Source organism: Misgurnus anguillicaudatus, chromosome 4 (assembly GCF_027580225.2).
Source record: "Misgurnus anguillicaudatus chromosome 4, ASM2758022v2, whole genome shotgun sequence".
Taxonomy (NCBI): domain Eukaryota; kingdom Metazoa; phylum Chordata; class Actinopteri; order Cypriniformes; family Cobitidae; genus Misgurnus; species Misgurnus anguillicaudatus.
In genome coordinates this window covers 37,608,440-37,635,105 of record NC_073340.2, presented here as the reverse complement: position 1 = coordinate 37,635,105, position 26,666 = coordinate 37,608,440, and the positions used below count along the sequence as shown (strand labels likewise).

Below are 26,666 nucleotides of genomic sequence, written 5' to 3'. Positions count from 1 at the left end.
TATTTGGAGCACTGATTCTGGATCAGTTATAGCTGTAATTCAGTGCAGGACATGAGGGCGTTACTGCAGAGAAACTTCTAGAAGTCATCAGACGCTGCTTGCATCCCAGTTTACCTGCTCGTCGTCCTACATACGCTTGTGTTTAAGATCAGGGTCAGTGTGGTCTATATCAGAACATGAAGAAACTTTAAAAGGTTGGTGCATTTTGTGTTCAGTAAAAAAACTATCTTTATCTAAAGTCCCTTTAACTTTTTCCTCACCATTAATGAGTTATCTCGTCAATTAAGAAAAACGCTTTCCTTTTTTTTTACGTCAGTTCAGTTCAGCAATGCATATTTCAACTATTATCCACTAAGTGGCGCTCTCATACAACTTATAAAACACTAAATCATCCACTGATCCAAAAACAGTAAAAACTCTGTGTATGTTTTAATCATCACTTTGAATCTGATCTCTAACAACAGTCTGTTACAAAACTACTAAAAATTTGTTTAGCTTTTTACTCAAAATTTTTTATTTTTGAAGAAACTTACCCATATTTGAGAGGTGATATAAAGAGAACAAATGAAAGCAGAGGGTCTGTTCTTTCATTTCAAATATTGTATGTTTATATATTTAAAGAAGAACATTTTTTGGAAGGCATTACATTTTTGTAAAAATAAAAATGTTGGTGCTGGCTGGCAACTTTAAAAAAAACACACTGGCGGGGAAAGAGTTAAGACGAGTTTTCCGAGTTGACATCTCTGTGCAGCATTTTCAGTCAAATGACACCACGTGCTATCTACTACAATCATTTGATCGTAATAAATCAACAATTATGTCTGATTATCAAGTGAACAGAGTCTGATTTAATGCTGAACTGTATGTATATGTATATGAGTAAATAGTAAGAAGTGACTTACGCCACTCGCAGTGTCTCCAATCTCCACAGAGATCTGGCGTGAATCGACACGGCCCCGCCCTCATAATGTACTGTCCTGAAAAACAACACAAAGTCAATTCAATAAAAGTGTCTTTACATTAATCTGGGTTATTCATCTACTGGATAATGTAGGGGCCGTGTTCTGGCTTGGACCCAGAAATTGTATTCTTCTTCCTTTATTTCTTTACGCCATTCCAGCATTTAATCCATACACAAGTTGGGGGAGGGACAATTTGGCATCTCAAATTTGCCTAACTTGCATGTTTTTGGCCTGTGGGAGGAAACGGAGTAAATTCATGCTGACACAGAGATAACATGCAAACTCCACACAGAAAGGCCACCTGACCTAGCCGGGGCTTGAACCGAGGACCTGTGAGGCAACAGTGCTACCCACTAAGCCAAGAAATTGTATTCATTATGTCACAAGTTAACAAGCAACTTGCATTTTGATAAATGGAAACTATAAATTAAAGCAACTAACAAAAATTCCTGAAATTCCCTGACTTTAATGTCTGGAAAAGACCTTTAAAAATTCCATGATATTCCAGAAATCATGGGAACCCTGCAGAATACAGAAATACTGAAAAACATTCATTTATTTCTGTAATAATTTCTGTGTAGGTGTCAGCGGGCATCTCTGAAACCTGACCTGCGCTGTTCTTCTCCGTGTTCTCCTGACGGAACCGTCAAACATTCGTCCATGTGACCGTGAAGCAGCCGGAGAACATCTCCACCAATCAGAAAGCCTGAAACACATCATCATCATCATCAGGTCATCTGATGTGTAAATGCCCTGCCCTAGTTTCAGTTTATTGGGTTACCTGCATGGATTCTTCAAAGGTCAGATTCTTAAATAAATGTGTTTGATCTCACTCAGTCTTAAGTATGTGGTTTTGGTCAAGAATGTTTATGTGTTTGTGGTAGTGACTACTGACCACACGTTTACTGTAAAAACCACTACAGCTTTCACTTAAAGAGTTCAGTGGTTATTACACACACAATCAAACACACACATCACACTGACCCTGAGCCACTTCACTCCCCGAGCAGATTGGTGCTACACTCCACAGGGTTTGCTGGAAAGCTGCATCCACATGCAAACTTCCATTACCATACGACAAATGCTGAAACACAGAGAGAAAAGAGAAGAGATAAACCTTAACCCTTTAAAGACTGATTGTCTTCATCACTCCAGCAGAACATCACTGAATGTCTCTCTGTCTGCACACATATCCAAAAATCCTGAAGATTTCTGATTTAATTTGAGTAAAAGAACTCACCAGATAGCGTTCAGATGAGACACTGACCAGAATGAGATCATCACCGACTCTCACTTTCTCTCCTTCTGATCTCTGTTTGGATGCTGGATGTATGGTCCACCAACAGGCCTCACCTGCACAAAGAAACACACACATTAGATGAAAACCGCCTTCATTTTCTTTATTTCTCTGAGTCACACATAAATAACTTAATGAAGTGGAAACAGGTTGAGAGTTCATCACCTGTGGTGTCTTCCTGAAGCCCCACATCAAACGCCAATTTATCTGTAGAAGAGCGAGCCGTCGATAGACAGCACAGATACTGAAGAGAAAAACACAACACATCAATCACACACACACACACACACAGATGAGATACACAACTAAATACACACTCACCATCCCACTGTAAGAGTGTCGCAGTAAAACAGCATGACCATACAACAGTGTGCGATGACCTCCACCCTGAGCCGTCTGAAACACAACACACAACACAACAAAAAAGAGCATTCAACACACACAACTTCAACAGTGAGGTCAGCGAGGTGCGTGCGTGTGTGTGTGTGTGTGTGTGTGTGTGTGTGTGTGTGTGTGTGTGTGTGTGTGTGATCATGTTATTATGAGGCTTTGAAATATTTAACCTGACTAAAATGACACATTCAATATAAAAAATGACTTTTACTTAGTACTTTTGTCTTATTTTCAGTACAAATATCTTCTTAAATTAAGATATATATTCTTGATGAGCAAAATGACCTAAGATATTTTTTAGACAAGAATATAACATTTTTGTGAATTTGTATTTAAAACAAGCAAATAAATCTGCCAATGCCTTATGAACATTCTTCTTGAATTAAGTGTTTTTATTTCAAGGTTTTTTTCTTACTCTATTGGCAGATTTATTTGTTTGTTTGCACAAATTTAACTTAAATGCGATGTTTTTGCCTAAAAACTTGATTTTTTTCTTAGGTCATTTTCACCAGAGTCACACAACTACTTTAAACACACACTTTGAACAGCCTAACAAAACACACACTGTTATATAAGCCTATAACTCAACAACATTATATAAACATAAACATAAACATAAACATAAACAAGTGTGCACATCAGATTTAAAATCAGTCCTGATTCACACACTTTACAGACACCTGGGGTCTTTCACAGTATGTTTGTGTAACTATAACTCAAGTTCTGATGGAATGTGATCTAACAAAACTGCATAAAAAACTGAACGTTTCACATTAAGAGCTCATCTCATCTCATCTCATGCTTGTGAATCAGATTATAGGTGCAGTTCTGCTGTAGGACGAGAACACACACACACACGATATACACACATACAGCATCATCCCCTACCTTCATCATGAATTTCTGTGGCCCATGAGAGGAAAAAACACACTGTTAATATCACAACAAGACATCCAGTTAAACTCCCTGATTCACATCAAATCAAACATCTGCAGCTCATTCATACTGAACTGAACAAAACTCTTCACCGGATGCAGTGTTTATTCTTCTGTACACCACCTGATCTTAATGTGAGGAGGTCATTTTACCTCAACATACTACATGCATATCTTGTGTTGTGTATGTGTTCTGTTGAATAACTGACGGAGACAGATGCAGCTGACACGCGCACACACACACACACACACACACACACACACGCACGCACGCACGCACACACACACACACACACACGCACGCATGCACGCACGCACACACACGCGTCAGGTGAATAAGCAATAACCAGTGATTGATCAACACACATCTCAACACATAATCAGACTGCTTCACATAACAGTTTGTGGGTTTCTCTCAATCATACAGTAAGTATTTGTGAATTCATTATTTGTTAAGTGCTGAAATATTGACATTATCTCAGAGGAGATCCATGAATGTCTTTATAGTTTTTATATTCAAAGCAGAAGAGTTGAATCCTGTAATACATGAATGAACAGCTGATCTTTATCTAACTGCAAAACCTTTTAAATAAAAATAAATCAAATATATCAATGCCCATTTTATGACTTAAACATTTGACTGTATAGCAAACTGTTTTACAATCATATGTATTATTATTCTGTGTACACTATGCTGAATACAGATCAGTTCATATACAAAGTTTATATCACAGACGTGATATTGTCATCTTAAAACCACAATTACACATCTTCATCTTTCAACTAAATTTAGAGGGAGAAGAGATCCTGAATAAACACACATGACAACATCAACACAACAGAGGATTCATGGCAATCATGTAAGTTACAGTAGTAATCGTTTAGACTGATATGCTGATCTCAGATCAGATGATATTGAAAGCATGGGATGCACAAATTATAAAATCAGATGGACAGTGTATGTGTGTGTGTGTGTGTGTGTGTGCATGCTTGTGTGTGTGTGTGTGTGCGCGTGTGTGTGTACACGTACCCATCTCTCCATGTCTATATGCTGTTGTAATGGAGGCAGAAAGGAAAGAACAGCAGAATGACAGAATGAAACATCATGATTGTTGTAATCAGACATCAACATCAGACTCCTTCAGTCCGAGCAGATGGAGACGCTACAATCTTTTACTTTACAGTTTCTCTTACATGTAGATGTCTCATAAAGACGTTTTAACTGTACTGTGTGAAAATGTATTTAAAACAGGAAGGTTTCTTGTATTACTGTAATCAGAATTCATGGGAGGCTAAACTTTTGTGATAAATAACACATTTGGGATTTTAAGTGAAATAATATATTTTTGGTCACAATTTAGTTTATGGTCCAGTTCTCACTATTAACTACTAATTAGTGCTTTATAAGGTAGTTGTTAAGTTTATTGGGTAAAGATTAGGGGATGCAGAATAAACATCCACATGTGCTTTGTAAGTTTCTAATATCTGTTACAGTTTTTTACGATTGCTTACACACAAAATCTTTTCGTGTCACACGATTTTTGAAAGCTCTCACTCAAAGTGCAAAACTACATGCCAAATCTTCAAAAGCATAAGCTATTTAACTCAGTTTTCAATTGCATAAAACACTTTTTTCAAAACACTACACACAATTCTCTACCTAAAACACAAAGATCACTTGCTTTCCTTTTCCAAACACAACCAATCAAAATGCTACACTTATTCACCAGGTCACACAGACACATTCCTCACATGTGCAAACAATAAATGCTTAACTGATCACTAACCAATCACTGCTTTACTTTACAGTAGTATAGATAGGCCTATAAATAGGTCAAAGGTCAGATAACCTGTTTTGGCAATCTGCACCCCACCCCCCTGCCAATTCCTGGACCGTAAAGAATATACTTTTGGTTTACATGTTTATATGCTAATGTATACTACAGTAATGTTTGGACTAATAAATATGTTCTGTTTCTACATTGTATTGGTGTTTCCGGTGTACTTGTTACCCCTCTCGGCAGATTACTTTCACTGTAGAACATTGTATTGAAATGTAGATATAAGCACATGAAAGACTAAAGAGCTTTAGATTTGAACAGCACTGTTTACATGATATATCCAAAAATGTGTAATTATGAAAGAAGTGTTTTGATGCAAATGCTTGATTCTGACATGTGTTTGTGCTATTTTGAATGCAGTGTTGCATTTTGAAGGAGATGTGAGCTACTTTGCATTTTGTGTGTGCAGTTTTGAGAATTGTGTGTCGAGTTTTGAAAAAAGAAGACTTCGTTTTGAAAACGTGTGTAAGCAATTAGTAAAAACTGTAATATCCCAGTAATTGACATGCTAATAAACAATTAGTTATTAATAGTGAAAATTGGCCCTATTTTCATAACTACTTTTACTTTTGAGATGAAATATGACATGTTTTTATAAAGTATTTGTAATATAGCTGTGTTGATGTTCACACACACACACATTTTCAGAGGTCAAAGTTCACCTTCTGCTCGTGAATGAATAAAACGTTGATGTTTAATTCTTCAAATACTGAGATCATAAAACATGAAACATTTGTTTCCATTATGTGATCAAAGTATTTCAAATGAATTATTAAAGCATTAAAACATGAAGCTAAAATGACCAAACATCTACATCAGACCTTAAATCACAGACATCTCATTCATCTCATTAATATTGACACAGGTGATGTACTTTACAATAACAATCCATTTGTTAATATTAGTTATCAACACTTACTAAAACATTAGTTAATGGACAATAAACTAACATGAATAAATTAAGAATAGTTGTATTAGTATGTAGATAGTTAGCTCATGTTAGCTGTGTTAATGAATGAACTCAACAGTATGTACAGTAGTTTAAATCAGACTGAAAGTCTCTCCACGATCTCTGCTGAAGATTTACTGAACATCATCTTCATCTGTGATCTTCAGCGCAAAACAACATGAGAATGTGTGAATGATGACTTTGAATGAAGTTTTGCTGTTCAAATATTCTTATAACACTTGTGATGTAACATGGATAAATAGAGCCGCTCATCTCTTATATAACAGAGAACTACAACATACTGAGTGTGTGTGTGTGTGTGTGTGTGTGTCACTGTGTGTGTGTCACTGTGTGATGTGGGTGTTTTGGTGCAGTTTGCCCAACCCTGCTGAACAAAGGGGAATCTCTCTCTCTCTCTCTCTCTCTCTCTCTCTCTCTCTCTCTCTATTAATTGAGTTCTATTAATGTCATTTCCATCACATCCTCCATACACCTGTAAATGTGTAAATGTGATTATGCCAACTGGACCTGATAGAGAACAGGCATCGTAAAGTGTGACTGGGAGACAATTAAAACCAACGAGTCTTTCTGATCTTCCATTTTCATCCTGCACATGGGACGACTATTCACACACAGACAGACACGTCTACATCAGCAGGATCTCTCTCTCTTTCACACACACATACACACACAAACACACACACGCATGCACACACACACACACACAATTCATAGTACTTATAATTCAGGGTTTTGTATGAATCTATTCCTGTGAATTAAACATGAATTCTAGAATTGATCCAGAAAACAGAGAAGTTTCCAGATGAAACCATCAGACACACTAAAATCCCTTTTTTTTCTTTCTTAAAAAAATCACCAGCAGATTTAATTTTACTTTTATTTTCAATGAGATTTGCCATTTTTGCAACAAATATTTAATTACTGTACAGTCAAAAACCCAGATTTGTTTGAGTTTATTTTGTTACATAACATTAAATTAAAACATAATGTAGAAATTGAACAGAACTGAATGAAGTTTTGCGCCTCTAATGCATATAAAGTTGTGGGACAGTAAAGTACCATACTCATGTAAAGTCCCTCATGTAGACATAAGTTTGATCAAATCTTTGTTTCGATGATAACTGAGGGAAATAAACCATAATGACAACAGATTCTGACGGCAAACCTTTTATTTTACTGTCAGATTTATGATGTGTTTTAATGTCAGCACACTTCAGAGGGTACCTACCCAGTGTTCACTATCTGAATCTAACACTGATATTGTCTGCAGGTACAATCGCAGGTGAATTAATTACATAATCGCCAAAAGCCTCAATGACAGCTGTGGATTTGTGCTCTTTTCTGTGTGTTTTAGCAGTATGTTTAGGTACCAAATGCAGCGGTGAATCAGTGATTTTAAATTGATAAGTTGACATGTTCGTTTCGTTGACATGTTTGGTTCATTTCGCTGTTCGTTTTGACACAGAAATTAAACTCTTTTTCATTTTCCAATGAGAAACATATTCACACTTTGACCCTTACAAGAGTTTATAAGACTCACACCCAGCTTTTTCTTCTACCCCAATATTGAAATATATTTTAGATGAATGTTGTGAAGATGTTTTTGTAAATGGCGTAGACTCACCCCTTCAGCTCGTTCCTCTGTGTTGGCCAGCATCTCCTGTAGCGCTCGTACAGACAGCGACTGCTCCAACACAAAGGTACATATAGAGAGATCCGGAGGAACATTCTGGAAAAACACAACAAACATTTAAAGATCTGCACTGATAATTAAAAGATGGAAATTCAAACACAAATAAATAAAACATATCAAATCTCATATGTGCCTACAGTAGAGTACATGTACAATAATCAGGAATAATGTCCAAGAGAAATATTATCAGTCTGATAAAAGAGGTGTACCATTAGAAAACAGAGAGAAAGAGAGATCATTCATCAGTTTAGGCCTGAGCAGTCAGACACAATTACATTCTCTCTCTCTCACAGACATTATTAAGTGTCTTACTGAGAATCATCATTAAATTATTCTCACCCACAACAGTCTTTATATTGAAGAATCAATCAAATCTCTCACTTGCTAAATTGAGACGCATGTGAGGTTTCATGTGCAGATTTAAACTCACTCAGTGTCTCACTTGTTGTCCAACATTGTATTAATTTCTATCCATATTGATCATATGTATGTGGAACTGTTATTGAATGTTTATTTGGATCATTCATTTATCTAAAACTAACATTCATCATCTTGTGTGTGAGTGTCATTTGTGTAATAAAATAAACGCTCTTAAGGATTCAGTTTCATTTCATCACAGAACTCACTTTATTACAGCTACACCAGCAGAGAACAGACTGTTGATGTGAGACAGATTATGTGAGACGGATGTTGTGAAACAGATCATGTGAGACAGATTATGTGAGACAGATTATGTGAGACAGGTGATGTGAGACAGGTGTTGTGAGACTGTTGATGTGAGACAGGTGTTGTGAGACTGTTGATGTGAGACAGGTGTTGTGAGACTGTTGATGTGAGAGGTGTTGTGAGACTGTTGATGTGAGACAGGTGTTGTGAGACTGTTGATGCGAGAGGTGTTGTGAGACTGTTGATGTGAGACAAGTGTTGTGAGACTGTTGATGTGAGACAGGTGTTGTGAGACTGTTGATGTGAGAGGTGTTGTGAGACTGTTGATGTGAGACAGGTGTTGTGAGACTGTTGATGCGAGAGGTGTTGTGAGACTGTTGATGTGAGACAAGTGTTGTGAGACTGTTGATGTGAGACAGGTGTTGTGAGACTGTTGATGTGAGAGGTGTTGTGAGACTGTTGATGTGAGACAGGTGTTGTGAGACTGTTGATGCGAGAGGTGTTGTGAGACTGTTGATGTGAGACAAGTGTTGTGAGACTGTTGATGTGAGACAGGTGTTGTGAGACTGTTGATGTGAGACAGGTGTTGTGAGACTGTTGATGTGAGACAGATGTTGTGAGACTGTTGATGTGAGAGGTGTTGTGAGACTGTTGATGCGAGAGGTGTTGTGAGACTGTTGATGTGAGACAAGTGTTGTGAGACTGTTGATGTGAGACAGGTGTTGTGAGACTGTTGATGTGAGACAGGTGTTGTGAGACTGTTGATGCGAGAGGTGTTGTGAGACTGTTGATGTGAGACAAGTGTTGTGAGACTGTTGATGTGAGACAGGTGTTGTGAGACTGTTGATGTGAGAGGTGTTGTGAGACTGTTGATGTGAGACAGGTGTTGTGAGACTGTTGATGCGAGAGGTGTTGTGAGACTGTTGATGTGAGACAAGTGTTGTGAGACTGTTGATGTGAGACAGGTGTTGTGAGACTGTTGATGTGAGACAGGTGTTGTGAGACTGTTGATGCGAGAGGTGTTGTGAGACTGTTGATGTGAGACAAGTGTTGTGAGACTGTTGATGTGAGAGGTGTTGTGAGACTGTTGATGTGAGACAGGTGTTGTGAGACTGTTGATGCGAGAGGTGTTGTGAGACTGTTGATGTGAGAGGTGTTGTGAGACTGTTGATGTGAGACAGGTGTTGTGAGACTGTTGATGCGAGAGGTGTTGTGAGACTGTTGATGTGAGACAAGTGTTGTGAGACTGTTGATGTGAGACAGGTGTTGTGAGACTGTTGATGTGAGAGGTGTTGTGAGACTGTTGATGTGAGACAGGTGTTGTGAGACTGTTGATGCGAGAGGTGTTGTGAGACTGTTGATGTGAGACAAGTGTTGTGAGACTGTTGATGTGAGACAGGTGTTGTGAGACTGTTGATGTGAGACAGGTGTTGTGAGACTGTTGATGTGAGACAGATGTTGTGAGACTGTTGATGTGAGAGGTGTTGTGAGACTGTTGATGTGAGACAGGTGTTGTGAGACTGTTGATGCGAGAGGTGTTGTGAGACTGTTGATGTGAGACAAGTGTTGTGAGACTGTTGATGTGAGACAGGTGTTGTGAGACTGTTGATGTGAGACAGGTGTTGTGAGACTGTTGATGCGAGAGGTGTTGTGAGACTGTTGATGTGAGACAAGTGTTGTGAGACTGTTGATGTGAGACAGGTGTTGTGAGACTGTTGATGTGAGAGGTGTTGTGAGACTGTTGATGTGAGACAGGTGTTGTGAGACTGTTGATGCGAGAGGTGTTGTGAGACTGTTGATGTGAGACAAGTGTTGTGAGACTGTTGATGTGAGACAGGTGTTGTGAGACTGTTGATGTGAGACAGGTGTTGTGAGACTGTTGATGCGAGAGGTGTTGTGAGACTGTTGATGTGAGACAAGTGTTGTGAGACTGTTGATGTGAGACAGGTGTTGTGAGACTGTTGATGTGAGACAGGTGTTGTGAGACTGTTGATGTGAGACAGGTGTTGTGAGACTGTTGATGCGAGAGGTGTTGTGAGACTGTTGATGTGAGACAAGTGTTGTGAGACTGTTGATGTGAGACAGGTGTTGTGAGACTGTTGATGTGAGACAGGTGTTGTGAGACTGTTGATGTGAGACAGGTGTTGTGAGACTGTTGATGTGAGACAGGTGTTGTGAGACTGTTGATGTGAGACAGGTGTTGTGAGACTGTTGATGTGAGACAGGTGATGTGAAACTGTTGATGTGAGACAAGTGTTGTGAGACTGTTGATGTGAGACAGGTGTTGTGAGACTGTTGATGTGAGAGGTGTTGTGAGACTGTTGATGTGAGACAGGTGTTGTGAGACTGTTGATGTGAGACAGGTGATGTGAAACTGTTGATGTGAGACAAGTGTTGTGAGACTGTTGATGTGAGACAGGTGTTGTGAGACTGTTGATGTGAGACAGGTGTTGTGAGACTGTTGATGTGAGACAGGTGTTGTGAGACTGTTGATGTGAGACAAGTGTTGTGAGACTGTTGATGTGAGACAGGTGTTGTGAGACTGTTGATGTGAGACAGGTGATGTGAAACTGTTGATGTGAGACAAGTGTTGTGAGACTGTTGATGTGAGACAGGTGTTGTGAGACTGTTGATGTGAGACAGGTGATGTGAAACTGTTGATGTGAGACAAGTGTTGTGAGACTGTTGATGTGAGACAGGTGTTGTGAGACTGTTGATGTGAGACAGGTGATGTGAAACTGTTGATGTGAGACAAGTGTTGTGAGACTGTTGATGTGAGACAGGTGTTGTGAGACTGTTGATGTGAGACAGGTGATGTGAAACTGTTGATGTGAGACAAGTGTTGTGAGACTGTTGATGTGAGACAGGTGTTGTGAGACTGTTGATGTGAGACAGGTGATGTGAAACTGTTGATGTGAGACAAGTGTTGTGAGACTGTTGATGTGAGACAGGTGTTGTGAGACTGTTGATGTGAGACAGGTGTTGTGAGACTGTTGATGTGAGACAGATGTTGTGAAACTGATGATGTGAGAGGTGTTGTGAGACTGTTGATGTGAGACAGGTGTTGTGAAACAGGTGATGTGAAACTGTTGATGTGAGACAAGTGTTGTGAGACTGTTGATGTGAGACAGGTGTTGTGAGACTGTTGATGTGAGACAGGTGTTGTGAGACTGTTGATGTGAGACAGGTGTTGTGAGACTGTTGATGTGAGACAAGTGTTGTGAGACTGTTGATGTGAGACAGGTGTTGTGAGACTGTTGATGTGAGACAGGTGATGTGAAACTGTTGATGTGAGACAAGTGTTGTGAGACTGTTGATGTGAGACAGGTGTTGTGAGACTGTTGATGTGAGACAGGTGATGTGAAACTGTTGATGTGAGACAAGTGTTGTGAGACTGTTGATGTGAGACAGGTGTTGTGAGACTGTTGATGTGAGACAGGTGATGTGAAACTGTTGATGTGAGACAAGTGTTGTGAGACTGTTGATGTGAGACAGGTGTTGTGAGACTGTTGATGTGAGACAGGTGATGTGAAACTGTTGATGTGAGACAAGTGTTGTGAGACTGTTGATGTGAGACAGGTGTTGTGAGACTGTTGATGTGAGACAGGTGATGTGAAACTGTTGATGTGAGACAAGTGTTGTGAGACTGTTGATGTGAGACAGGTGTTGTGAGACTGTTGATGTGAGACAGGTGTTGTGAGACTGTTGATGTGAGACAGATGTTGTGAAACTGATGATGTGAGAGGTGTTGTGAGACTGTTGATGTGAGACAGGTGTTGTGAAACAGGTGATGTGAAACTGTTGATGAGTACCTTTGAGTTGGAGGTGGACTCAAGGAAACAGAGTCGGTTTCCAAATCCTTCAGCAGCCAGACAGAGCTTCTGCTGCTCTTTGTGGACCATCGCTGAACACTGCAGCACCACCTCATCATCCTAAACACACAAACAACATCACTTATATAGATGAGTACAACACACACACACACACACACACACACAAGCACACACACGCACGCACAAACACACATCACTTATATAGAGGAGTACACACACACACACACACACACACACACACACACAATATAACACACACGCACACACACGCACGCACAAACACACAATATAACACACACACACACACACACAATATAACACACACGCACACACACGCACGCACACATAAGTTACCAAGGACAGTCATGATCGACAAGAAAATAATTTCACACTGTGTGAATATTACAGTAGAAGAAGTTGAGCAAAGGATGGCAGAGATTTTAGATTTTCTTGCTGGATCATTCTAGAAAATCAAACATTGATGAAAGCACACTGTTGATGATCAGATATAATGCTACATTTATGACAAAAGGATTCAGTGTTTCTAAATCTTTCCTCCTACACACGATGATGAATGTGAAGCGTGCGCGTGTGTATGAGAGAGAGATTGCGGGGGTATCACTTCTGGCAGTGCTCCACTCCTCCTCTGTTAGGAAACCCCTCTGCATTTCCCCCGTCTGATTTAAGACAGAATGAAGCAGCGCTGATATAGATTATAGGTGTGACGCATTCAACATCGCAACATCTCATGCACCTAACATCTCCAAATGACAACATCACAGATATCAGATAAATACATTTACTGAGAAACATCATGCCACTGCAGATACATGCAGCGCTCCATGACACCAATCCAGAAAGAGAGAGAAACAAAGAGAGAACCAGAGAGAGTCTTTACTGCAGACGGTCTGAGTAACACAAGCAGGTGTCATTTGAAAACTGACTGACTGAATCTGTAACTGAACAAAATATATGAAGATCATTCATTATATCTGTGATGTATGTCTCATCATTCACATCTAACTTCATCATCATCATCTTCATTCTTCTGTAGATGTGAAACTGATCACAACCAGTTAACAAACAGACACAATGCTAAACACATTTATCTGAAACAATGATTGATGAAGACACAAAAAAACATCTCTCAACATCACAGCAAGCAGATGAAGTATTCCTGCATCAGCAAACATCACTTTAGCCCTGAATCAACTTACAGAAGATATAAAATCTTGAGAGTATTAAGGGCCGTTGAGATTATGAACGATAACTATAAAAATATATATTAAAAAATTGTTTTATGTTATAAAGAATAGAGGAGTTTACACCATAACTACACTCTCAGAGTCATTGAGACAGTACCTTTTAAAAAGATCCTACAATTTTGGTAGAGATATGTACCTTTCAGTTACCAGTATGTAACTTTTGAGTACAAAAGTGTACTTCTGTACCTTCTTGCACCTTTTTTTATTCTACTACAAAGACTACGCCAAAAGATAAGATATTAGATTACACAAACTAGAATCACTGTTGATGTTTACTGTTGTGAGATTACTGTATATCATCTTTAGCCCATTTGTCTGTATCACTGCGTCAGTCAATAGCAATGCCATGTTGTAAAACTCATGATCTATTACACATAATGTGATATATTATTCATGTAATAAAGCACTTATAATGTATTATGTGACCCTGACTGTGAAATCCAGACAAAAGTCTGAAAATCTGTTGATGAGTTTAGGAGCAGTAAAGTTTCACATAACCACGTTCACTTAGGCTATTTATTCATATTTTTCCACATATTACTATAAAAACAAATTGATTAAAACTGTGAAAGTCAATACTGTGAGTGAATAAAGTTTTTATCACAAGCATTTGACCGATGTTTAGGTGTACCTTATTAATATTACAGGCCTTATAGTCTTATGTTTATTTATATTGTTTTATAGGAGGAGGATTAATAGACTTGGCAAGTTCATTTGTTCAGATGTTCTAAACAAACTCATTCGTTCTGGGCATTGTTTGCAGCTTATCTCAAGGCTTTTTTAACATTCATGCTGGTATCGGATTTATATCAAAGTATATTATTATAAAGTCAAAAGTATATCATCAGCGATAGAAATTTTGGCCATATCGTGCAGATCCCAGTGTTATATCACTATAAAGTAAACAGAGAAAAAGCAAAGCTCAGTGCAATGGTCCCACCTTCAAGAGCCAATCATTAAAGCGATCAGTTCAAGATGGCACTGTTACAAGAAGATAGTTATTACAGTTTATAAAAATTGAAATGTGGATATTTTTCTTACAAAATCACATTGATTTCCCCCAGAAGACCCATTATTAACCCATTGGTGCCGTGTGGATTACCTCTGTGAAGGATGAATGCATTTTGGTAGTCAGAAGAGGACAGGAAAGACATTTACTAAAATAACTCATCTGAAGATGGCCATACAGTCTGTATCTTAGATTGCTTAAGGGTGAGTAAATCATCATGGGTAAATAAAGTGTTTGATTGCAATTTAATTTATGATGATATAGTTGTTGTCAGGTGGAATTACTTATTACATTCTGTGCAGTTATTACATTGTGAGTTGTTACAACGAACGCATAATGAATGATTTCTTTAAGACATTACACTAAATGCTACTAAGGGTTCCCACGCCTTAGTTAACTTTAAATTCAAGGACTTTTCAAGGACTTTCCAGGTCTAATATCCTCAAATTCAAGGACTTAATGTGGGGAGTAATTTTAAGTTAGAGGATTTTAAGTAGTGGATTTTTTTCCCAGATTCAAAAACTTTCAAGGATTTCAAGGACCCGTGGGAACCCTGGCTACTGTAAGTACTGAGATGTGTCGGCATTTACTTTTTATTTAAGTGTGTTGTGTGTGTGGATCAGTCAGGCCAGGTTTATTGTGTTACTACTGTATGTGTGCTAATGAATAACACACAGACAAAAATCCTGTAAACACAGATGTGTGGGTGTTATGACAACACAAAAACCAGCACAACCAGTGAGAACCATAACTCGCATCACCCTCCAAAACAATATTATTAATACAACCTAATACAACCTTAAAAATTTCTACACAGACAACAACTTTGGGCTGAAATGAGGGATCTCATAAGACTACACAATGGTGCTCACTACACTTTAAAAGGTTAACTCTTATATGAAGTATGAATGAGTCTCTAGACAGAGCTCAACATCTTAAACTGAGTGTACAGAATGATGAAAAGAAACACATTTTCATCTGTCAGGGTTCTCTGTCCATGTCAAACCCAAACACACACACACACAATAACAGTATAATGCAGCTGATCTCTGTGAATAAAACACATCTTTAAAAGATTGTGTCGTCAGGGGCAACCATGTTCATGACATCATCATAATGGAGGCCTTCTAATGGAATGACTGCAGCACTCCTCATACATTCACATCCTTTAATGGTTTACATCACACAGACACAGAAACACACACACACACACACACACACACACACAGTGTCATGTTTCACAAATACATATTTCTATACATAACTCTGGGGTCAAGCACTTTAAACCGCTCACAGTACATCAAATATAACACCGCCTGCATAATAACAGAAATCTCGCAGAAAATTTTTTATACACAACATTTCTACTCATTACATCACACATCTGATATTCACATTTAAAAATGACATCACATTTATTAATTTTATATGCATAATAATATTTGCCCTAATAGTCTCCCCTAGTGCTCAAATCTCACTTACATTTACACTTGTGTATCTGCTGTGTGTATCTGCTGTTTGTGTCTGATGCATGTTGTGTGTATCTGATGTGTGTATCTGCTGTGTGTATCTGATGCATGTTGTGTGTATCTGCTGTGTGTATCTGCTGTGTGTATCTGCTGTTTGTGTCTGATGCATGTTGTGTGTATCTGATGTGTGTATCTGATGTATTAATCAAGTTATGTAATCAAACAGAAATGAAACAAAATTGAGATGAAGCAGAAGAAACACAACACATGCAACAGCACAGCTCCATTACCTCACTGACAGACCAAACCCATACTCAACACACAACACACACACACACACACACCCACACACACACACACACACAAACACAAACACAAACAAAAACACACACATTAACACACAGGCAGACAAACACTTCTGATGGCATTTTTGACAGCAAATATGACAGCCATCAGAGACAGAGAACAACACACAAATATAATCTCTCTATATGAGCATATATATGATGCCCAGGACAACCTACAGACAACACACACACACACACACACACACACACAACACGAATCACACACACATAGTGATTGAGGTCTTCATTAATATTCTATGTAGCTCCATCTGCCTGTTGTCATATTGTAGAAGACAAATGCCCATTGCCTCCAGCAGCATCAGCAGACACACAAACACACACACAAACACACACATACACCAGCAGCGTTCTCTAATACATTTTTAATAAATTGGTTAAGATTATTACTGAAACTCTCTGGGGTTTGTGTTTGCTGATGTCACTTCCTTACTAAAGCACCATCACATCCATCATATTTCATAGCTCGCATCTCATTGGCTGGATGTCACAATCACTAATGCATCTCTCACCAACACAACAGGTGTGGTCGAACTTCATGCGGTGCTGCAAAAACTGTCAGGCAGATGAAATCAAAGTACCACGAGAGCAATTCAAGAAATCGTTAAGAGGAGACTGCTATTGAATCGTTCTTGCAGTACTTTGATGTCATCCACCTGCCGATTCAAACACACCTAACCTGAACACCAATCAGAGAACAGAGCTTTATCTATCTGATCATGATGAGAACCAATCAAAAGAGTCTGATCTATATGATCATAATGAGACCCAATCAGAGAACAGAGCTTTATCTATCTGATCATGATGAGAACCAATCAAAAGAGTCTGATCTATATGATCATAATGAGACCCAATCAGAGAACAGAGCCTGATCCACCTGATCACAACAAGAACCAATCAGAGAACAGAGCCTGATCTACCAAACAAATCAAGCAGCAAGTGTCTGACTGGACAGCAATGTGAGTAAATGTCTGAATGATTCACTGTACTGCAGATTCATGACAACAACACAATCTGCCGAAGCCAATGAGGATGAAGAATGTTTGTGTTTCTCAGATATAGACCTCACTAAATGAATGCATTATAGGTATCTGTGTACAGGGTTTCCCGCAGAAAATTTGTTAGGTGGTAGGGGTGGGCAGGCCAGGAGGGCATGCAATCAAGGGGGGGGGGGGGGGGTTCTACGCGTCATGATGAAAATGAAAATATTTTTAAAAACCCTCAAATAAAACTTAATTCTCCGACGCGCTATTCTCCGAGATGTTTTATCAACTGGCTAGTTATCCCCCAGACAGTGACAGACCACCCCTTTCATTTCGGCCGCTCATGTTGTGAAGTGTGTCCACGCTATTCTCTGTGATGCACTTGACGGCCTTTTGCGCCGCGATTTTATTTTATTTTATTTTTTTGGACGCTCTAGTTAAGGTGGTAGGGTTTCCCAGCTTAGGTGGGCCGCCCAAACTGCAAAGTGCTGTGGGAAACCCTGGTATAGGAGTGTCTGTGAATTAATATGCACTGTTTGTGTTTGTGTGTGTGTCAGTGGCTAAAGCAACAAAACTGTACAGATGGCAAACCTCCCCGTACAGTCACAGCAAAGAGCAAACACACTGACCTACACACACACAACTCCTGTTTTATTATCTCTGTTTGGGTCAGCGTTCACATTTATAAACGCTAGTATACACAGAGAAGGAAAATAAACATCACACACTAATACACAAACACACGTCTACACACAACACTATCAATCATGTGTGATTGTGATCACTCAGTGAAGACAGACAGATAGTGTGTGTTTGTGTGTGCGTGTGTGTATGTGTGTGTTTTGTGTGTTAGGTCTAGTAATGCTTGTAAATAAATACCCATCACAGTGTCAGCATGTATTTAAAGACAGAGCTGCAGTGTTAACACATGTATATTACCTTACACCTCCCTCACCTTACAGAAACACTGACCAGAGTTCAGTTTCTCAGAGTTTGTATGTGCCCAAAACTTGCAGTTTGTATTAAGATCTTTTGTTGAGAGGTGATAGAAATATCCACAGCTTGAAAATAAAAAAAAATGTCTCGGCGTCTCTACTGCATCTGTACAAAGAGCCCAACGTAAGCCCTCCAGCTCACTTCACTGATCACATGACTGAAAACAATTTTAAAAAATGTGCATATCTAATCACTTCAGCCAATACAATCAACTCATATTGATGAGTGAAGACACAAACAAACATCATCTGACCATCAGGTCTGGAGAACTAAAGATGTTCACACAGATGGTAACACAACACAGACAGACAGCTACTGTAAAACACATGAAGATTTATACTGAACGGATAGTGATTTGTTTATTGGTGACAGAACAAGAGCTTATAAAAGAGAAGACAGAAGATATTCAGTACATAAACTCTAGAGAAAGACTTCATTTAAACAGAAAAGCCTCACGAACATGAACTGAAACCAATGTGGTATTACTGTGGTCCAGAGGTAAACCCTAACAAAAAAAAGGGTAAAAGAAAAGTAAGAAAAAGCTGAAAATATCAAAATGACTGGTCACTCGTAACTATATACCATAATAGCTTGAGAGTGATATTCACTATAGTTAGTTAGTTAGTTGTGTTCAGGAGGTGAAGGCAGCAGCAGTGTTGAGAGTCTAACAGGATATTTTAGGATTATACAGCACGTAAGAGTCTGACACTCTCTCAACACATGTAGGAGTAAAATCATTATACCACACTCTTACACAACACACACACACACACACACACACACACACACACACACACACACACACACACACACACATAGTTTAGATGCGTAAACACATTTAGTTTACGTGGACAGTTTGGTAAAAGAACTGCTCGAGGGGTTCACAAGCAGCACTATACCGTATAAACATGCTGATGCTTCTGCTGGACAGTTTATCAAATTAAATCACATTTATTTTACAATCTTACACTGTTTTAACTCATTATATCATTTAAAACATGACTGAGAGAAGCGTGTGAGAAAAGAAATGAAGTCTGAAGCTTTACACTCTCTGTTCTTAGTTTAGTTTTTTATAAACAGTATTTCTAAAATCTGCACTGCATACTTTTATTTTCTGCATATGTTGTACCAATAAACCACATTCACACTGAATTAAAATTGAGAGAGAAGCAGTGCGTGTGTGTGAAGTTGTTGTCATGGTAACCTAATACATTCATCACTGATTGGCTGTAAGAAATAAACTACACTAGTCAACATTTGAAATGGATCAAAACCTTTCTTAAAAGTTGTCTTAAAACCAATACCCAATACCCGTTCTTGTCTTAGGACAACTTTCATGAACGTTTTTGATCCACTTCAAATGTTGACTAGTATAGTTTACCTCCTCTACTTACTGAATAGAGATGTGAACTACACAAACCTTTCTGCACTTTACTTTTAATAGTTTTAAAACTTGGAAGAGTTACAGTACATGTATGATCATTTTGTGTGTGTGTGTGTGTGTGTGTGTGTGTGTGTGTGTAGGGTTAGACAAACACGTGTTAGTGCTGCTGTCTGCATTAGCAGCTGATGCTCAGCAAGTTTAAAATAATTCATCCTGAAATCCAACAATGAGAGGGTTTTACCTCAGTAAAGTTCAACTACTGTATGTCACCTTATCCTGTTTGACTTTATTAATCCATGTAAATAACAGAACAAAACACAGATAAAGATAGACAGATGAAAAGAGTCTGATCAGATGAATAACACAAACATTGATCAATAGCAGTAGTGAAATCTGATGTTGAGGATATCAATCAATCATATTTCTGTAAACTGAGGAAATTCTCCACTATTACGTTCATTTAGCGTACTAGAACATTCTCATACAAATCAATGAGATTACATAAGAGCACTGCAGAGAGAGAGAGAGAGAGAGAGAGAGAGAGAGCAATGGAAATAAAGACATCAAAAATGACAATAAAATAAAACAAGATATAGAGACTTATATATTTCTGAATATGATTAACAAACTGTCTTAATGTGATAATGACACTTGCTTTGCTTTGCTTTAATATTTTGTTCCCTAAGGGTTTCTCTGATGAGGAGAAATGTAAGAAAGATTGAGAGAAACAAATAATAATAATAATCATATATGTATTTTAGTTTAAGTGAAATTAAACCTTTGATAATAGACCTTTTTCACAGTAACCGGAAATACGTAATCGTCGTGAAAGCGGAGTTCCTGTCAAGCGTCAACACATTAGAAAAACATAAACCCGGGCAAGTTTAAAATGGATCAAAGAGTCTACACAACTTCGTCAACGGATTTGCCAAATATTACATTTGCTGATGTGACACGACTAATGGAGGAATACTTTTTCCATGAAGAATTTGTCCATAAATATCTAGGTAAGTAGAAAGTGAGTCTAACTGTTACTGAACTGTTAACTAAAACGACACATTATTAGCGTGTCCACTTACACATAATGTATGTATAGTAGATGATATAGACTACCTTACTAAAACATTATAGTCTGCTTCGAATGAAGCCAATTACCTTCAATTACTGCCTATAGTTGTCCAAGTGTACGTCTTGCGTGTAGCAATGCTATCATTATCAGTTAACATATTTGTCTGGTAATGTCTGTGATCGTATGTTTGTGTGTCGGGATGAACTCGTTCCAAGAAAAATGGGTAGAGACAGCATTTGGTTGCAAGCGGCGACCAGTGAGTCGTCTTTAGTGAAGTGTCTGCTGCATACATAAGTGCTCCCCTTTCTTACGGTGAAGTTACAGTAGGTCCTTAATCTCGCCGGATAGCCTGAATCCACTTCTGTCTAACTTCACCATCAACAGGGAATTAATGGAACAGATACAACTTTTTACATTGCCTTGACTGCGGAGGAAGTAGATTTCCGCGACGATTGCGTATTTCCGGTCATAAATACGGAAGTTCGGAGAAAGGTCTATATAAAGCCTTGGTCCAACAGTGCACAATGCAAACCCTAAATAAATTACATCAATCCTAAAGTTACAATGTCACATTAGTTGAAAAACTTGAAACAACAGCTGACATAGACTGCGTCTCAATTATCTCTGGAGGTGTTGAATCATCATTATGGTGTATTCAGGTTCAGGCACTGGTAAGGACTTCACGTTGGGACAATGTTCACTTATTTTCCTCTGATGCGGCTGCTTAAGAGCGTTGTGATCATTCACAGCTGTTATTCATCAACAATCGACAAAACCAGCATCTCTCTATATTTTTAAATACATTTTAAGGTGTATTATGAAAAACACTTTCATTACTCTCTTACATATTGGTGGATACATTTAGGGATGTTACATTAAAATATTAAGTTGATTATGGTCTCTTCCTGTCTAGCGATGTGCATTAATATTAAAACTAAAACAAAAGTTTGTCTTTATAAAAGTTCTGTCTTTCATGAAGTTTATTGAGTTGGCTCGCAAGATTATCGGTTGGAGAGCCTTAAAAAAGCTCACGTGATTTCAGGATAACCACAAATGGGTATAGAGGTGGGACGTGAGTGAAGCTGAGGTCGGCTGGTAGCTGAAACCACACCCACCTAGTGACAACAGTGGCAGTTCACCCATCAGTGGCCACACCCTTAATTATGCAAAACTTTAAGGGCCAGATTTTCTAAATGGGGCAAATTAGCGTAGCGCAATTCCAAAAAAGCGCAGATGGGAGTGGTTAAATTTGTGGGTTATATACTAAAAAGACACAAATAAAATAACACAGGCACAACAGCTGATTTCTGTAATGACTGACACAATCTACTAAGAGCAGCACACATTAGTTCAGGGCCGCAAATAAACAGAGCTGATGAGGTGCAGTGATCTACTAACACCTGATGAGCTTGAGTTCAGCACCACACACATCACAGCTAATGAAGCTATACGACACTGAAAAGAACTGGAGGACAAAAAGATGAAGATTTACAAGAAGTTTTGAAGTTTGGTTTTGTGTGACTTTGGCAAACAATATTTTTGAATAAAATGTTTCTCTGGCATTTCAAGTAACTGTTACATGTTAAAACAATCCTCTGCTATGTACCACACACTCTCTGATGTCTCTTTTATCAGCAACAATTGCAGTCATTTCAAGTGCAAAATGGTTTAAAAGATGCTTTTTATTAGCGTTAAATAATGGTTCACATACCATTAATATCACAGCTGCAAACATTAGTGAATCGTTTTGCGTGAATCATTTAAATAATCTTCTCCCATACATTTTGCATCTGAACGGGAAAATTCTAGAAATGTATAGGCAATAAGGTCAGTGGCAAAAATAACTAGACCAAAACTTTACAGCGCTAATTATTACCCACTGTGTGTCTTTAGTAAATCCTGACACTCCTTATTTAACGACAAAATGATGGCTTGCACTGATGGTAGCTGATAGTAAATCTGGCCTAAGGTTTAATATAATTTAAACAGATGACTTAAGAAGGGCAAATTTAGCTATATAGACCAAAAACATTTTTTGTACCAGGTTGTAAACATATTATTTTTATGGGAAGTGACTCCCTTTTGGAGCCTTTAGTGGCCAGTCGATAAATTGCAGTTTAAGTCACTTCTGTATTGACTTTATCTGAGAGATCAGAAGGTTGGCCCTCGATTGAGACACGGTCATAATCTTTCAGCTGACATCATCAAGCCCCTCCCCTTAAAAACACCTGTCATACAGAGACACTTCTCATCATCTAGTCAAAATAATGATTTGTTTTATTTGTTAGGAAGTCACATTACACAAACATTAGCTGTGTAATGTGAAAAATGAGCTGCCAATCATTACTTGTGTCTTTATAAACATAAACATAAATATTAATGTCTGACCACAGAGATTTGTGTATGTGTGTGTGTGTGTGTGTGTGTGTGTGTGTGTTTGACCTCATATCTCCACCAATCAATGCTGAATTGATTTGTTTAACTTCTGATGTCACACAATCTTGAAAACATCTTAAAAGTCATTCAGTCTGAATAAGCAAACTGTCAGATTAATAATGTCACTGAAAGACTTTGTGAATGTGAGTGATTTATGAGCCATTCCACTAAATCGGTGCCATTTCTGTCGCCAGCCAAGACATTATATGTGTAAAAAAACAAGAAAACGAACCCTAAAAGACATTTGTTTATTATCCTCTTAGACGTCACCCCACCCTTTTGAGTGTGGGGGGTTGAAGTACATTTTCAAATTAATATAACTATAGGCATTTTTTGGTCTAGAAGCTTAATCTTGGTCTTGTTTTAAAGAAGACAATTTACGGTTTTTCACAGAAGTGAAAAGTACGTGAAAACTACTTGAAAATATTAACCAGAAAAATTATTATTGCAGTTTACATTTATTTTAATAAATAAAATAATCCAATAAAATATTAATTTTATAGAAAAATGATAAAAAGGTAGATATCTCAAAAAAGTAATAATGTAAACATGAAGCCATATGTCTTAGGCAGTTGTGATCCAAATGTTAAGTTTATATATAAAAAAAGAGGTTTGTGTCACACTTTTAGTGGTTTTAACAACAACAGCCACTAGGTGTCAACGGTTTGCTGCATACTCTTGTCACAAATTAATCAATTACTGTCACTGCATTATTATTACTGCTAAAATGTTTTAATGGAAAAAAATGCATTCTTTGAGTTTTCCAATGATATATAGTTTGCCAACATTTTTGTAGATTTATAGTAGGATATAGTGTTATGAATATAGAAAATGAATATGCATTCCTATGAGGGGGGGGGGGGGGCATGTAACAAAAAACAGTCACTACATTATTTCTATCATCAGATGACCTTGACATATGAAAACTACATTCTGAGAGCTTTCCAGTGATTTATAGTTTATCAATATTTTTGGGGTTTAGAGCGTTTAGTGTTAAGGGGATCGCACACCGGCCGCGCAGCTCAGCGCCGCGTCGTGCCTAGGAGAACTCGGAGGTATTGAAAACCTGAAATGCACATTAAATAGCACGAGCTTCGTCAGATAGCGTCTACTTCAAAATGTAAAATATACGTTAGTAGCCAATGTTAATTATTAATGATGTGCGACAAATATGATGTTATTTAATGTTAAACTATGTGACTGGCGCTGTGTGGCGCGACAGGGATTTGAACAACTTCCTGAGTCACAGCTGGGCGGCGCGGACAGGCGCCACCTGGCGGCGCCGGTGTGCATAATACTCATAGAAAGCAATGTGTTTGATTTTTTTTAGAACGGCCAGTGCTGCGCGGCCGGTGTGTGATCCCCTTTAGAAATATGTATTAACAAATTGGGCCTACATGTGGGTCCGTGACCTTTTTGGAACTGTCTCTCACTGTGTCATTTATTTCTCAAAATGGTGATGATATATGACAACTACACTCTCAGAGCTTTCCAATGATTTATAGTTTGTTAAGATATTTTAGGTTTAGATAGGGTATTCCTGTTACAAATATATAATAACAACATGGGCCAACCTTAGAAAATGGCTCTCACTATGTCATTTCTTTCCTAAAATCCTGACGATAAATGAAAACTAAACCCTTGGAGCTTTCAAACGATATATAGTTTGTCATGATTGGATAAGAAGTAAATGTAGGTGTCCTGCTGACGGGACAGTGACATTTAGCAGGATAAAAATGTTTTGAGGCACACTCTCTTCATAAATGAATCAATTACTCTTCCTGCATCATTTATATACTGTTGAAATGTCTATTCTAGAGGCTTAGACCTTTACAACAATATATAGTTTGCTTAACAGCAAAGTGTTCTGCATGTTAATCTAACGACAAATGTAAACGATATAATTTACAAAATTAATAAAATATACATCAACACTAGAAAACTGCTCTCTGCTCTCTATCTGTATACTTAACCTTTAAATATGAAGCATAAAATTCTTCAGATATCCTTATTTTTTTGCATTTTTGTGTAGGTCCATATCCTATCTTTGTTTTAAATATTTCTACTATTGAAAAAGTCATAATATTTTAAATAAAATTAACAATTATTCTTTCTTTGATGTTATCGGTTTATTTTTAAATAAACATTTTGGTAAATGACTAGAAATTGCTTAATGTCTTCACACATATTTAATTCAGCTGTATTTCATGAATTTCTTACATTTACTTTCAGTCCTGTTACCAATATGCCTCCATTAAGAAACCATGTTAAAAAAATAAACTTACCTGAGATTGACCAATACTCATTTTAAAAAGTTAAATATGTGCATTATTAAGTTTAGTGTTTAAAAAAGATTTACATTTTGACAAATTTTACAACATGCAAATGGCACCAATCGATGGAATGGCCTTTATACAGTGTGATAAAAATAAAAACATTACTATATATAATGATCTGCTTGACCAGAGAAAACAGCTCTGACTTTGAGGTTTCAGTGTGAATTCTGCTCATCTTGATGTAGTAATAAAGGTCTGAACGCCTTCTGAAGGACTTCAAGATGGTGCTGGATTTCAAGTATTTTCTCTCATAAATGCAGATCAATTTCATCTTATAACAGATGTGTTTTATTAGATGAGCACATGACAGCATCAATAATGAGTTGTGACGTTTAAACATGACCTGTTCACTTAAATGATGCTGTGCTCCAACAGTTCTGAATGCTAGGTAGTGCTATAAGCTAGTTAATGCTATATGCTAGCGTTTAGTCTGAAGTGCTACTATTGACGTTACAATTACATTTTGCAGATCCACACTGAAAAAAACACAAACTTACCACTCGGAAACGTCCATTAACAATCTCCAAACAATTGATTATTCCTCAAAATCTGATCCAGACTCAAACATAAGATCTGTTTACACACACACACAGAGCTACTGAATGAGAAACAGCCAATCAGAGCAGAGCTCAACATTATTATTCATGACTTATAGACCATTTCATTCTAAAGACAAATCCTAGGGTTGTAAATGAACATGCAAAACTGACTCTGGATCATTTTTGCTCTCAATAAAGCCACAAACCTTCTGTGTAGATATCAGA

The 26,666-nt window shown here is 37.8% G+C and overlaps 1 protein-coding gene across 10 annotated transcripts in view; it reads right to left on the bottom strand.

Moving 5' to 3' along the window:
• Nucleotides 1-26,666, bottom strand: part of ryr2a (ryanodine receptor 2a (cardiac)) — a 91,814-nt gene that overhangs the window by 60,249 nt on the left and 4,899 nt on the right. For 4 of the 10 annotated variants that reach the window (XM_073867279.1, XM_073867281.1, XM_073867280.1 and 1 more), the window contains exons 2-11: nucleotides 12,570-12,689; nucleotides 8,023-8,127; nucleotides 4,618-4,638; nucleotides 3,541-3,555; nucleotides 2,581-2,655; nucleotides 2,425-2,503; nucleotides 2,203-2,315; nucleotides 1,947-2,046; nucleotides 1,572-1,668; nucleotides 903-977 (exon numbers count right to left, since the gene is read on the bottom strand). In XM_073867279.1, the coding sequence (XP_073723380.1) occupies nucleotides 903-977; nucleotides 1,572-1,668; nucleotides 1,947-2,046; nucleotides 2,203-2,315; nucleotides 2,425-2,503; nucleotides 2,581-2,655; nucleotides 3,541-3,555; nucleotides 4,618-4,638; nucleotides 8,023-8,127; nucleotides 12,570-12,689 (800 nt within the window). The remainder of the gene's footprint in view (nucleotides 1-902; nucleotides 978-1,571; nucleotides 1,669-1,946; nucleotides 2,047-2,202; nucleotides 2,316-2,424; nucleotides 2,504-2,580; nucleotides 2,656-3,540; nucleotides 3,556-4,617; nucleotides 4,639-8,022; nucleotides 8,128-12,569; nucleotides 12,690-26,666) is intronic. The other 6 variants (XM_073867283.1, XM_073867286.1, XM_073867284.1 and 3 more) reach the window with 2 other exon arrangements.